The 15,118-nt window shown below is 34.8% G+C and overlaps 1 protein-coding gene across 13 annotated transcripts in view; it reads right to left on the reverse strand.

Annotated features, from left to right (window-relative positions):
- Nucleotides 1-15,118, reverse strand: part of LOC149085566 (serine/threonine-protein kinase Sgk2-like) — a 125,321-nt gene that overhangs the window by 20,964 nt on the left and 89,239 nt on the right. For all 13 annotated transcript variants that reach the window (XM_089233676.1, XM_089233675.1, XM_089233670.1 and 10 more), the window contains exons 10-13: nt 10,999-11,035; nt 8,940-9,026; nt 1,609-1,704; nt 616-723 (exon numbers count right to left, since the gene is read on the reverse strand). In XM_089233676.1, the coding sequence (XP_089089802.1) occupies nt 616-723; nt 1,609-1,704; nt 8,940-9,026; nt 10,999-11,035 (328 nt within the window). The remainder of the gene's footprint in view (nt 1-615; nt 724-1,608; nt 1,705-8,939; nt 9,027-10,998; nt 11,036-15,118) is intronic.

Consider the following 15,118-nt stretch of genomic DNA (forward strand, 5'->3'; position numbering starts at 1 on the left):
CTATGCAAAAATTTCGACAAAGCCCTGAAAATTGTGCTATTAGAGCCCTCTTGTAGAAATTGTGAAAACAAAATAATATGTAGACTGGAATACACTGATAAGTTAATAAATAAGTCGCTGGACATGCTGCAATATTATGAAAACTGAATGTAGAGAAAGTTATTTTGTCACTAGCACTTAGTGAATATTCTTGGAAGAAGAGATATCTCGTCCGTAGCGATGAATGTGTTAATCTTGCCAGAGCAAGTAGCACACCTTACATTTAAATTTCACTCATAAGATATTCATTCACTGTCAGTTTCATCTTTAGAAGATAAATGATAGCACCTATGAATGCACACATACACAAAACTTATATGAATGAGCTTCCACACATCACCTCTTAGCAGATAGAAACAGAGGCAATTTACTATCATTCATGACCAGGACAGCATATGATTAGTGAAATAAAGCTATTATCAGTATTTCAAAGTAGCCTATAAACATGCAACACTCCTTAGTTACTAAAATTTCATCAAAATATGCCAACACATGTAGAATTATAAAATTAACATGAAATTTAATGTAAACCATTGTTTTATAAGTGCAGAAATAATGAAGAGAATGTTAACTTACTCCATCCAAAATGCTCCGAGCTTGTAATGAAATGTTAGTTCTCAATTTTGGTGGTTTGTTCAAAATATTTTGGTACATCTCCATTGTATCTTTGCTGTAAAAAGGTGGCTGAAAATAGAGATCATTTATTAATATATGAAACATTTTAAAATCAACCCTATTTGAACAGGATTGCTTATAAACAGTTTCATATGAAATATGCTTTCAATCCCACATTTTCTTCTTAAAATAACAAGCATTAAAAGCTCAATTCTGTCTAAATAATTTTTTACAGTATGCAGGCTTATTATTTTTTAACTAATGATTTAATATTATGAAAATGAATAGAACAAAATTCAAATAACTGTACAGATTTTGATGGTTTTGAGCAACAGATAATTGTGCTTCAAGCATTTTAGGTGTAACTAAGAATGAAATGCAAGCTACACAATTTTAATAATATGAAAGGTGTTCCAAAAGTAAGGGCAGTTTGTCTTTAAAAAAAAAAAAAATTGATTAAAACTCACTATAAATGCATAACTTTATCTTTGAGATACCCTATGTGTTGAGTGTAGAAATGAATAATCCCACCCATTGTTAAGTTTGCTTGTTCTACACACATAAGGAGAAACCTCTGAAGGAAACAATTCCGATCTCAAAGATTATTGCGACTGTTTCAGGACCAAAAATGTTCCTTTGATGACTTCATGAAGCCTTGTACCACCCTGACATTTTAAAATATATTGAAAAATACTGTGTTATTCAAAAATGTTGCTGAACTACTGGGAAAATTCATGCAGGAAATATGAAGAAAGCTCATTCTACTGTTTTAAAAATGTGTTAGGAAAACAAATGACAGTGAAAAGTTGAGAGTATCTATGTGCTTTGAATCTTGTATAATATTCTTTTATTTGTTTTATTTTTATAATTGGTCAGCCCTTAACCTCAACTGCTTACAACTGCTTATTATTTTTAAAATGCAACACATTTTTAATATAAATTCCAAATATTTACCAAGCCATACAACATTTCATATAATACTGCACCTAGACACCACCAGTCCACAGATTTATCATATGCTTGTTTCTTTAGAACTTCTGGAGCCAGATACTATAAATTAGAGACAGGTATAGTTATTAATAAAATATATAGTTTATCAGATTTTTTCATTACTAGAAAATATATCTTTAGTTTGTGAAGTAGTTGCAGAATCTAATATAATTAAATTAAAATGTACATGCTCGATGTGATGCACAACTGATACGAAACAATTTACTCCAATAACTAAAATTTGATAAGTCATTAAGTCTGAAAATTTTCTGAACTTCAATATGATTGCTATGAATAATTGAATCTGAATGTTGCATAATAAATATTTTCATGAAAAGATACACATTTAAGGTAGATTTAATAAATGTTGCCCCCCCCCCCCATGCCAGAAGCACAAATGTGCAATGTGCTTGGAAAAAAAAACATGGGAGAAATTATGTTTGAATGTTCACTCTACCCATGTTACTCTATGGAAGTTATTTTCTTAAAATGTTTTGTAATAAGCAGTGGCATCAGGGCAGCAACTGAGAGCAGGTGGCCAGATCAGAGGGAGCAAATTTCACCTTGTAATCTCTTCAACATTACAAGGGGGCACCAAAATGAATGCTTGCCCAGCTGACCAAGCATCTAGTTATGGCCCTGAGTAGCATAGCCAGAGTGGGAGCAGGGGGAGCGATTGCTCCTCCCTAATCAAAATTTTACCTACATTGGCATTTTTCTCTTAAGTGACTTTTGGAAAAATTAAGTTCATTTTCCACCTTCCTTCACTAAAAGGATGAGCAGGAAAAAAACTCCATGTATATGTGCTTCTCCTGTAGTTTCACAGTGATTATGTTTGTACTATTCATTTGAGAGGAGAAAAGTGAAGGTTCTCATCATTTTTCAAAATTGATCAAGTTTTTCACCTGAAGGTATGTTCAGGGCACACAGCCCCTCCCCCCCCCCCAGCACATTTCTAAAGGACAAAATCTTGCTCTTTTCTTGGGGTAATTTTTTTGTCTGCTGTTGATCGTTCTCAGTATAGCTCCTGGAAATATCTTCCATTAGTTCTGAGGATATGGCATTCACCAAATACTTGTTTGTTGTGTGAAGTGGTCTCCTGGAGTTTTATTTTAGGTGCCTTCTGAAGAAATAAGGTGTATCATGTGGGAACCTATTATGTACAGACCACTGAGGCTATGAAGTATCACCTTATATATAGGCATCTTGGCTAGAGTTGAGCTCCTAAAAATACAAATTTATCTATAGGTGCCTTATATATAGCTAGAACATCTCAAAACACTACATTATCTATAAGTGTCTGGGTGAGTGTTGCTAGCTTGAGTATAGGGCAGACTAGAAAAAACAGTCAAGCCCTATAACCATTAAGATCAAACCCAAAAAGGGTTCTGAAAGAGGTTTTTCTTAAAAAGGTGGGGGAAATAAAAAGAAAACCTCTAATCTTGGATCAATAGCCCCCTAAAAAACAAAGAATGGAATGAGAGTAATCTATATTGTACGATAATTAGAAAAGCCCAGTTGATAGTTTATAAATTGATGTTGAAAACTTGACTTTCTCAGAATCATTGTTCTTTTTGCAAGTGTGAGCGGTATGGGTTTTTTTTAAAATCAATGGCATGTCTTATCATTGTACCATATAGCTTCCAAGTGTCCTAAATTTCTACTTTATCTTCCGGACTCCCAAAAATTCATTTCCAGAGTTTTGATAGTGATTGTAAAAAATCCTTACTTTTGAGGGAAAAAATTCCCAAAGAATTTACCCAAAAAAAAAAAACGTTTGGTTTTATTCCAGAGTTGACGTCACAAACATGGTGTAAATTGTCACCATTGGGTCAAAATCCCAAAAAATATTAAATTTTTGGGAAAGGAAGAGAGAAAATTCACTTAACAGCCAGCGAAAATTCAGTCTTCAGACTTCCGAAATTGGTGAGATGACTTGCGTATGCTTTAATGTGTCCTGTTTTGAGCCCAATGATTTTTTGTTGCCTTGACTTGATTAGAAAGTAGTTATGACAGGCAATTTAACATATTGGTTGGCGATGCTTGGCAACTTGGGCGCTAATCGGCAATGGCTTGCACAATGTCACATTTTTGCAAAGGGGAAAAATCCATACAATTTTACTCTGGCTAATAAAAACTGAGCATTGTTCCGAAAATCCCTTTCATATTTATTTTTTGTACAGAATATTTGAAGATCCACGCAAAAATCTCCCTTATTCTCATTCTCCAAAGTTGGCAGCTATGCTATACATACAGTGTGCATAGGAAAGTCTTTATCCTGGAATAACTCTCAAACTGTTGATCCTAGAGCATACTTCCAACTGGGGAAAAGTATTCAAATGATGTTTATATCTTAGATACATCATTCATATTACAAGGGGTTGTACAGTTTGAGGTTTTCGGGTGGGTATTCACACCTGCTCATTCTCACGATTTTATGTTCCCGAAATCCCGAGAAAAATTCCCAGGAAATCTGGGAAGTTACAGTTGCGACACAGTAATGCTTACAATGGAATATAAAAATATTAAATATATATACCAGTGAGTATATTTGTTGAAAATTCTGCTAATCTTTTCTAGCAATGCTTGGGAAAGAAATAAAGGAGAAAAAACATGCAGGGGAGTTTCCAATTCTAAAAACTTAACAAGCAATCCACTCTGTGCTAACACTGCCTGCTATGAAATTCTAATATTAATTATACGAAGAACTCCCAGTAAAAAAATAGGTTCCTCTTTTTCATGGGACAAGTCGAGACACAGGAGATGAATGCGATATATCAGAAAAGAAACAAATTTTAGTGAAAAAGAGTTTGGTAGATGCTCTTATACATAGTTGGTGACTGCTGGCACACACACACACAAGCAGTGCAGAACTATATAATTTATAGCCCTGTTTTTTTTTACCAACACTATATATATAATACCCCATTTTTAAATCAATCTAGATAGATACAGATCAGGAAAATGCCCAAAAACTAGACATCCCTTCGTTTATGGGGGTCTGAAGATGCTAAATGGAATCCTTCTCAATCTCAGGGTCGTGGGAAAGAGGAGCAAGCATTTTCTTCCTGATGGTGGACAACCATATTGTCCATTTATAGTGAAGTACAGTCATTGAAAAGACTTGATAGTTATCAGTATTTTGGCATCATTCACCATCGATTCCCCCCATCCAAAACATCTCTCTCTACTGATTAAAACAAAAATAATTCATAGTGGAGATACGACAGCACTGAGACCAGCTTTTCCATATATACAAGTTGAAGCCATGCTATCAACATTATGATTCTTAACGCATAAAACAAGCATAAACACAAAGCATACAACTTAAAATGAGAAAAAATTAAAACACAGAAATTTTTATATAATATTAAGAAACTATCCATAGTTATGCAACATTGAAAGTGCAGTGCACCATGTAAGTCCTTTTTTTAAAAGCAAAACTAACATTTCAAGGTTTTTTACTTTTTTTGGACGATTCAAATTTTCGTTAATTCGAGATGGCCTTGGTCTCATCAACCTCAAACTATCGAGAGAGACTCCACTGTATAGTATTTCAGGTATAGAGTAATTGGAGAGATAGATGGCTTTTTCTCAGCCCAAGATATCAAGGAAACATTTTATTTTCTGGATATTATGCTGAGGTGAACTCAAAGAAAAGTCATCTTGTCTCTGCCGGGACTCTAACCCAGGCCCTCTTGCATACCGGACAAGCATGCTACCATCTACACCACTGGAGACACAATCCTGCCTTCCTTATCACACGCACTGTGACGTGAGGCTCTGAAGTGGAGACATTAGTAGCCTCTCTTAACTTCAGGAATTCACCTCAGCATAATATCCAGAAAATAAAATGTTTCTTTGATATATATCTTGGGCTGAGAAAAAGTCATCTCTCTAAAACCGCCCCACATGGGGGCCAATTCCTGAAGTTAAGAGAGGCTACTAATGCAGGGTTTAAGCTACAGTTGCATTTTTCACAAAATGCGAAAGAAAATCATAGAATGCGAAAAAAGTAACAACCACTTTTGCAAAAATGCGTACAGGAGGTACGCAACGAGTAGACGTCCAACCGTCAATCATTACATTAGCATTGCAGCATTTTGCTAAAGCTTCCCCCCCCCCAATTTTCACTTTTTTGCGAAAGGAATTTTTTATCCAGCTTAAACCCTGTACTAATGTCTCCACTTCAGTGCCTCATGCCACAATGAGTGAAATAAAGAAGGCAGGGTCGTGTCTCCAGTGGTGTAGATATTAGCATGCTTGCCCGGTATGCAAGAGGGCCTTTGTTCAAGTCCAAGTGGAGACAAGATGACTTTTCTTTCTGAGTTCACCTCAGCATAATATGCAGAAAGTAAAATGTTTCCTTGATAGAGTAATTAGATTACAGATAGATTTTCAAAAACAAATCTAATTAAAATTATTTCATGAAAACTGAATTTGGTTCAGTTATGGTAAAAAGAGTGAACTACAGAGATATTAGAAGAATATTCAACTGTGCTTGATTAAAACTTAATGATTAGCACTTTAAGATTCACGTAATAGAAAAGGCTAATATTATTGTACAAGATTTAATATTCAATTTTATATCCTGGCGATGTAGGGGAAAATAAGTGACTTGTGAAAGAAAAGAAAATTTGGATAGATTTAAAGCAAAATTTCAGATCATGTCTTTCTCGCATGGAAGTAATTTGAGCATGCTGTAAATTTGTGATGTCATAAATGATGATTGGAGTATGTGTAATTTAAGTTGTCTCATGACAACTTCTCTGTTAATTATTCACTTAATTACTATGTCCCTCTCACAAAAAAAAAAAAAGAAATAGAACTTCAGAATAGGACGTTTTCAAAATCTTTATATACCATAATTTCACACAACTATGGTCCAACGTAACACCATTTCCTAGATTTATCATAACTTCTGTATTCAAGCTATTCAAAAAATTTTTTTTGCTGATATTGCCTGTAAAAAGATCAAGCATTAATATTTTATTATAAAGTGTTCAAAAACACTTTATTCCTTATGTAGCTCAAATATGTATTTTTTAAAAATTAAATTTTGGACCATAGTTGTGTTATGAAGCCCCAAAGCAAAATATGCCGAAATGTGCGACATACATAGCAAAACAATCTGGAAGAATTTCAAGGAAAGGTGTAGAAAACACTATTTTATGGTGGTTTTTTACTGCACACAGAACATTTCCACTCAACAAAGGGCTCATTGTAGAACAGTGCAAAATATTCTGCTTTGGGGGTCCCAACTATAGTCCATCGAATATTTCATGCTATAAATCGCTCACGAACCATAGTTGAGGAAAAAAAGATTTTCAGAAGACAGAGGCAAAATTACATATTTATATATTTTAATGCAACTAGTTGTTCTTACAAAAAAAATACAATTGGAATCAAACCATGGTCAGAAGTTTAGTTTCATGACGTAAAGACTTACTAAGAAGGGGTTTTTGAAATTCAATCGCTAAGGGGGGTTCAGTAGGAAGGGGGGGGGTTGTATGGAGAAATATCACGCGGAGCCGAAACCACTGGAGCTGTAAATATGAAATTTGGTCAGTATTTTTGCGTTATAGAGATTCATAGAGAAGGGTTTTTCCAAAATTCAACCCCATTAGGGGGGGGGGGTTTCAAAGGCTATATGCAGCAATCATCACTGAGCCGAAATCCCTGAAGCCATAAATATGTAATTTAGTCAATATTAAATTTTATAATGTAGATAAGGATTTATCTAAGACACAATTTCTGAAAATTCATCCCCAAGGGGATCACGAGAGCTTCAAATGTTCTATGGGGAATCATCAGCGAGTAAGTTTCAGTTTACCAAATCCATGCGAGTGAAGCCGCTGGTAATAGCTAGTGGTCCATTAAAATAGTTGGACCATAGTAGAGAGCAAGGTACAATTTTATATTATTTTTCCTATAAATATTTTTATACACATGCAACTAAAAATGTTTATAAAATTTATGTAAATACTAACTTACCTGTAACTCAGAACATCAATAGCATAGAACAGCTTGTTGCAGTTACTTTTAGTTGAGAAAGTTTGCAACTGACAAGATAACGTCAAAAACAATCCTCCAACTAACAGTTGATTTGCAGGAAAATATTGGACAGAGAGCATTCTAGCCACAGACATGTTACACTATGCTCTTTGTTTTAGTATTTAAATAGTCCACTAGATGTTAGCATTTCGATTATAGATGTAATAGTGAGCAAGGGTGTTTGGACCATAGTTATGTGAAATTACAGAGTACTTACTTTAGTTAGTTTTCTGGAAATTCATAAATTCCAAAAAACTAACATAGTGGGCAAACATTCTGACCCAAAGGCCGGTTTCAGTGCGGAGGGGGGGGGGGAGTTACTGCTTTATTCTTAATATTTAATAAAAACTAAATAAGCAATACGATTTCTGGAATTCTCGAGAATTCTCTGGAAATATGAATTCCCATTTCAGATGGTTCCAAAATGTCTGGAATTGGAAACCCTACTGCAGTATTTATAAGTTACAAAAAAGTTTAACTTTATTTTGTGTGTCACCTTGTCCTAAAAATGCAATAAGAAAGTTACTGCCTTGTCTTTCCTGACCCAACAAAAAAATCCCATGTTTTTAAGTAATATTTGCTTAGATATTTGAATTTAAAAAAAATCGCTGAAAATTAAAACACAAACTAGCATTCCAGTTGAAATGCTAGTTATGCTAGTTTTTTTCTCAGCAGAAAAGCTTATTCTTTATATGCTGTTCTTTCCTATTTTTTCAGCGATTTTCAAATTCAAATATTGCACTTAAAAACATGGAATTTTTTTTGTTGGACTCGTGATACACATGGCAACAACTTTCTAATTGGCTTTTCAGGACACGGTGACCAGATAAAAAGTTAATTTTTTTAGTTTAATAACTATGCAACCCCATGCAATATGAATGACATATGTAGTATGATTATAATTAACGTTCCCATACTCAAAGTAAACTACTCATATCAGTACTACTACTCTACTCGTATATACTTATATCACATTACTTTTAAATACAGCCAAATTTTCAGGATATCTTAATGAGAACATAGAAGATTTATGGAATAAAAAAATAGTTCAATTTTTGATCACCAGATAAATAAGTGGTGTTTTTTTATTGAATTTTCCTTTTTCCCTCCCCCATGGTCTATATATATATATATATCTATCTATCTATATATCTATCTATATATCTATCTATCTCTATCTCTCTCTCTCTCTCTCTCTCAGGCCCACACATTATTTGAATACTTTTAAATTAAATAATTACTTCTGGTGTTCCACAGAATGTGGTAGTGGTATCTTTTTCAGATAGGCCTTCTTTGCTCAAACCAAAATCAGTGAGTACAACATGACCCTTAGAAAATGAAAAGCAAATTAAATATAGTAAATACATGAACAATAAATATTATATATATATATATATATATATATACATAAAAAACTTGAGCTCAATTCATGTAAATTAGTGATTGATATAGGTATAAATTAATGGGCGTGTACCTTAGAGGAGATATAGAAGTATAGTGAGGGAAATCCTATTTTGCTTGTTTGCATGGTTAAGGCCACCCGACTATAAGAGAATGGCCATAGCAGGGAAAAGATTGTTTACCATAGCCTCTCCAAAGTTCAGCATTTCCTTGAGTTATTTTTGTTAATAATGGTGCTTTCGTATTGTGCCTACATTTGTTTTGAAAAAGATGTCACACGAGGACTAATAAAATTTCACAGGATTGAAAAAAATTGTTCTTTATTTCTTATATTTTTCAACAGAGGTTTAGATATTAAAATTTGCCATGCAAAGGTGCATTCATTAAAACTCGAATTTTCCCACTAAATAAGCTATACAATCTAATTTTTGAAGTAACTTTGAAACTTTTTTCACAATTCTGGAATACATTTTTTTGAGATTTTAGATTTTCTACAAATTTTTCAAGCATTTAAGCCTCTTTGTGGGCCACTGCAAAAAGCTAAAAGGGTGGCTCGCAGGTCATACATTGAAAACTCCTGCAGTAGAACCTCCCTGATGAACATTTGCTCTAATTCTGTCAAAGGGACTTCAATGTTGTTTCACAGCCCATTTGGGGACACATTTTTATGATTCTCTGTGAAAAATGTCTAAAATATTAAATATTGATTAACATCAATCAAAAGTGTGAAATATGAAAATCAATTCAAAGAAAAGTAATGTTCACATAAGGCATACCAAATATCAGTACAGAATGAAGACCATTTAAACTCTGTTGATACAAAAGACAACTGAATACAAACTCTCTAAATTACAAATTTACCACTAAACATAGCAGCTTTACTTCTAGCAATCACATAACTAATGTCAGAATATTATGTTTATGGACAATATTTTATTTCTATTTTTGTTATCTGGCAACAAATTATTAGTCAAGTATTTAGATTCAGAGTTTCGGAAACAGTACAAAAAACACGGCTGTTCCAGTCTGAACAACAGATGTCTCTCATTTCAAGTATTTAAATCTATATTAAATATGGGTCTTAGTTCAATTAAATATTTGGATTATATAATTATTTACTCACACACATCATTAGTAGGAAGGATATATCAACAGACAGGCATATGCAGAATTTTCTTCGAGGGAGGGTTCAGATTTTTTTCCTACTGTTGGCTCAAGGGGGTGGGGGGGTCTAACACCCCCCCCCCTTTGCGTACGACAATGCAACAGATTCAAAATAACAAGAACTAACACTGAGCACCCAGTTGGAAGGTGTGAATGGACTTTCTACATACCTCCTTTAAGGTGTTTACAGATTTCATTGAAACAAATTCATTAAGACCCTTGTTCTTGAGTATGAATTTTTAAGTTTAGTTACCAGATTGGCTGCCCTATATCATTACGAGGTGCAAATGGCATCAAAATTTACACCAATTTTAATATGACACAGCACTCCAAAATTTCTTTTTTCAAATTCTCAATAGTATTCTGAATCATTCATATAAAAAATTATTATTGAATTATTATTCAATCAATCATTCAAAGGTCAGAGGCTGATTTAACGACTGGTGTGCGCCCATTGCCCCAACTTCTAAAAGGCCCCGAAAAACGAAAACTTCGCTTTTTCTAATTTAAGGGGCCCAATATTTTCTTTTGCGCCTCTATCGACTTTAATCCACCACTGTCAAAGGTATAAAAAATATTTTCTCCAATTCCTAACAAACTATCTTTCTAGAAATTCTTGATTTTTTTGTACCATCTCAATAAATATCAAAAAAGTGGAAACACTGTATGAACCTAATCACAGTTTATAAAAGCTATTCTTACATGAAATGGAGATTAAATTTGAAATTTCCATACCTTATTATCCAGCAAAATATTTTCAGGTTTCAGATCCCTAAAATTGTTAAAAATGATATTCCTTAATTTTTATGGTAAAACTTGGCAAATTTAATTTGAAATGACAAAAGCTATTAGTTGATTAATACTATTAATATACAAAATGTAATTATAACTTGGTGTAGTGATCAACATTTATTTTTGTTTTATTACACAATGTAAAGTCAAGCTGTGCCAATCAATTTATATTCACTTATGCATATCAATATAGAATGAAAACATTTTTTCTCTCCACAAAATGACTGAGGGGGCTAATTTATCATAAAGATCTAAGAGTTTTAAGCACATTAAACTTAACCGTTTGAGTCCCAAGCAGCGCGATCTCGCTGTTGAGATTCTATGTCGAGAAAACCCAGTACATTTCGAACATTGTGGACAACTGACAGTGCTTTACCGATTGTTGAAGTCGTGCGCTCAGATTTACTGAAGCAAGTACATCACACAGCTGTTAATGTAAATAGTAATGCTTTTAATGTAAATAGTACATTTTACAATAGGTAGAATAATACTTGCACTTTACAGGAACAATGTAGTTGTCATCATCGTCAATAATATGATCAAATGGATTTGTGATTATGCTCATAGATTTCCCTTTTCGATTCATTCTACCTTTTTGGGGATACACCAAATTTAAAAAAGTTAAACAGTAAATCTAGATTAATTTTTTACTTACTTTTTGCGTTGCTTTGTCTAATCATTTTGAAACACAATTATTAACAATGAGAAACACTTACGCAAGAATACGTCCGATCGCTTTGCAAACTGCAATAAATGTGACGGAGCAATGAGAAAAAACGAGAATCGTGTTACCTAACAAATACAAGAAGCGCTATTGCTCCGATTAGCATTCAATGATGTAAAATAAACAAAGCGCTATCGCGCCGCTTGGTATTTCTCGACAGAAAATAAAACAAGCGCTATCGCGCTGCTTGGGTCTTTTCCTACTCATTTAGAGAAAGCGCAGTTGCGCTGTTTCGGATTCTTCGACAGTGTTTTTTCAATACCCACTGGGACTCAAACGGTTAATTAGGTTATACTTCACCAAACACCAACTCTGGCCATATCGCTCTATATATATATATATATACACACACACACACACACACACAGGGATTTTTTTATATACAGGGTGATTATAAAAAAACTATCCCGACATATGGGCCCCTAACTATCATACCATTCACAGAAACTGAATAAAATTTTGGCATAAGGTATTTTGATGTATGCACTCAAGAATGATATAGAAAACAACAGTGTCACTAACAGTTACGGTTACAGTGAGAAAATTTCGAAAATATCAAATGGCAACACCAAGTTTTTTATATTGGAATGTGATCTCCATTGTGAAAAACCCTAAATAGCGTTCGAACGGCAACTGTAGCATGAAAATCACCGGCGGTAGATAGGCTAAAGATGAGGACAACCAATAAGGACAGAGAAGAAGCATAAAATAAAGCATTTTATTGTGTTTCACAAATTTTCCACATGACCTTGTGGAGGACTAATCAGGCTGGGATCTCAGCCGAAGAAATGGTGTGACGAATGAAACGAACATTAATGCTCTGGTGCACGGCAAAATCCTTTTTACTTTTTCCTTGTCTAGCTCCGGGGATTTTCGTGCTACAGGTGCCATTCCAACGCTATTTAGTGTTTTTCAGTATGGAGATCACATTCCAATACAAAAAACCTGGTGTTGCCATTTGATATTTTCGAAATTTTCTCACTGTAACCGTAACTGTTAGAGTGACACTGTTGTTTTCCATATCATTCTTGAGCGCATACCTCAAAATACCTTATGCCAAAATTTCATTCAGTTTTTGTGAATGGTATGATAAATAGGGGCCCCATATGTCGGGATAGTTTTTTATAATCACCCCGTATATATATACACACTAGTGAAATAAATTAAGAGAATTTACATATTTTATCGAATTTTATGAAAAGAACTGAACTGAATGTAAAACCACTGCTTCTAGACAAAAATGCAAATCTTGTACGTCAAATACGTAAGCGTACGTGTGTGTGTAGGTGGAGCCAGTAGAGAAACAGGCTTTATAAGCACGTGTAAGTTAAGACGCATTTCGTTCGCTAGCACATCTCGGCGAATTTCTTGGTGTTATTTTGTAGCAATCGGTTAATTTCAAATTGTAATAGTAAAAATGAGTAACCACCAACGTTTAGATGATGGAATGAGGTGGCGAATTGTGGGGGGGCTAGAAGCAGGCCAATCTCAAGTCCAGATTTGTAGAGTGTTCAATTTAATGCCCAGCGTTGTGTGTAACTCATGGAAACAGTTCCAGGATACCGGATCCATTGAGAGAAAGCCTGGGCAAGGTCGTCCAAGAGCCACGACAGCCAGAGAAGATCGCCATTTGTCGATAATAGCGAGGCGTAACAGAAGTGCTACAGCTTCTCAGCTCTCTCGTGACTTGTATGCAGCCACAGGAACCCGTGTATCAAGGGTGACTGTTTCCAAAATACTTCATGAGACAGGGTTGTTTGCAAGAAGACCTGCTGTTTGCGTCCCGCTCACTTCTACAGACAGGAGAATCCGTTTATCATGGTGCAGAGAGCACAGAGATTGAAGTATGGATCAATGGGCGACCGTTCTCTTCACTGATGAGTCCCGGTTCAACCTAAACACCGATTCTCGCAGTTCGTTCATATGGAGAGAACCAGGGACCCGCTACCTACCCTCCAATGTCCGCGAAATCGAAGGAGGTTTAATGGTCTAGGTGTTGTCTCTCCCCTTATGCTTAGTAGCCAGTTCCCATTTTACATTTAAGCCAGTACTATTATTCCCATCGCGTTGTGTAACTTCCTACTGAGATTGAGGTCTCCTTCTATAGTGAAGAGCAACCCCAAATCCCCGTAGTAACCCAGGTTTAAACATATTCTAAACTAATTACAAGTTTATTGAGAGACTTGAAAATAATTACACGTATACTCCCATTTAAATTTTCATTGAATTTATTTACATTATTATGATGATTCATTACAGATTACACAGGTACATGCACATTAACAATTAACTTTTTCAGTGATGTGGAGGCACTTATTCTAAAAACATGACAATACATATTGAGCATCACTTACCCCTTTAAAGATCCTAGACCACAATTTCTTCGACGTCATCCTTCTGTCCTAAGATTCTGACTCCCTCTCCCTCTGATCTAACACTCAAAAAACTCTCACTCTCCGGAATCGCCTTCTTCTCTCTGTTAAAATCTCTTTATATTTTGATTGATAATTTCAACTCCACCTTTTTGCGCTATTTCAAGACTTTCCATTCGCTCATCTTGAAATTCTCTTTTCCCGTCTGAACCACTTTTTAGTATTAAACATAATTTCATTGGCCCATCTCCTTCTCTGGGAAAATCTCACATTCCCATAACCTTTGACCCTACCATTTAATTTAGATCCGCTCCACGTCCATAGAAACCGTCTAGACGCACATTCCTTCGTAAATCAATGCTTTTGACCAGCGACAAAGATTAGCCTTATCTTATTTTTCATAAGATTTCCAGTGCCACGGTCTTCAGCTTGACACGAATATTATTTTACCCACCTAACATTCTCAACTAGGGTCCCGTTTTATTACATTTTCCTTCATTATCTCCGGCTACATACAACTGCATTCCAAAATATAGCTTTTCCCATAAATTCAACAGTCTGTCTCCTGGGATTAAACTTTCCCATCTCATGCGATTCACTATTACCCAAAATTTTGCCTCCTGACCTACATTCTTATACTATCGTAGGTTTCTTTTACCTTCACTGTAACTTCTTACTTTTCTTTCTTTTCTGCTCGTTTTCCCATGGATCACTACTACTATTATATAATATCCATAAACTATTTCGATTTTCCCTAACTACCATCAATTAACTCATCTCGTTAAGATTAACTATCTTTAATTAACTCATCAAGTTAACATAGGCAGGCATCATGTTGGATGGCGGCACACCTCTCCATGTCTTTGAAAGAGGCACTGTGACTAGTGTGAGGTATAGGGATGAGGTCTTGGAGCCCTATGTTCGCCTTTTCAGGGTCGCAGTTGGCCCTGAGTTCATTTTAATGGAC

The sequence above is a fragment of the Pholcus phalangioides genome, unplaced genomic scaffold, assembly GCF_987345545.1.
Source record: "Pholcus phalangioides strain wild (caught in Gottingen) unplaced genomic scaffold, Ppha-v1.0 ptg000007l_1, whole genome shotgun sequence".
Taxonomy (NCBI): domain Eukaryota; kingdom Metazoa; phylum Arthropoda; class Arachnida; order Araneae; family Pholcidae; genus Pholcus; species Pholcus phalangioides.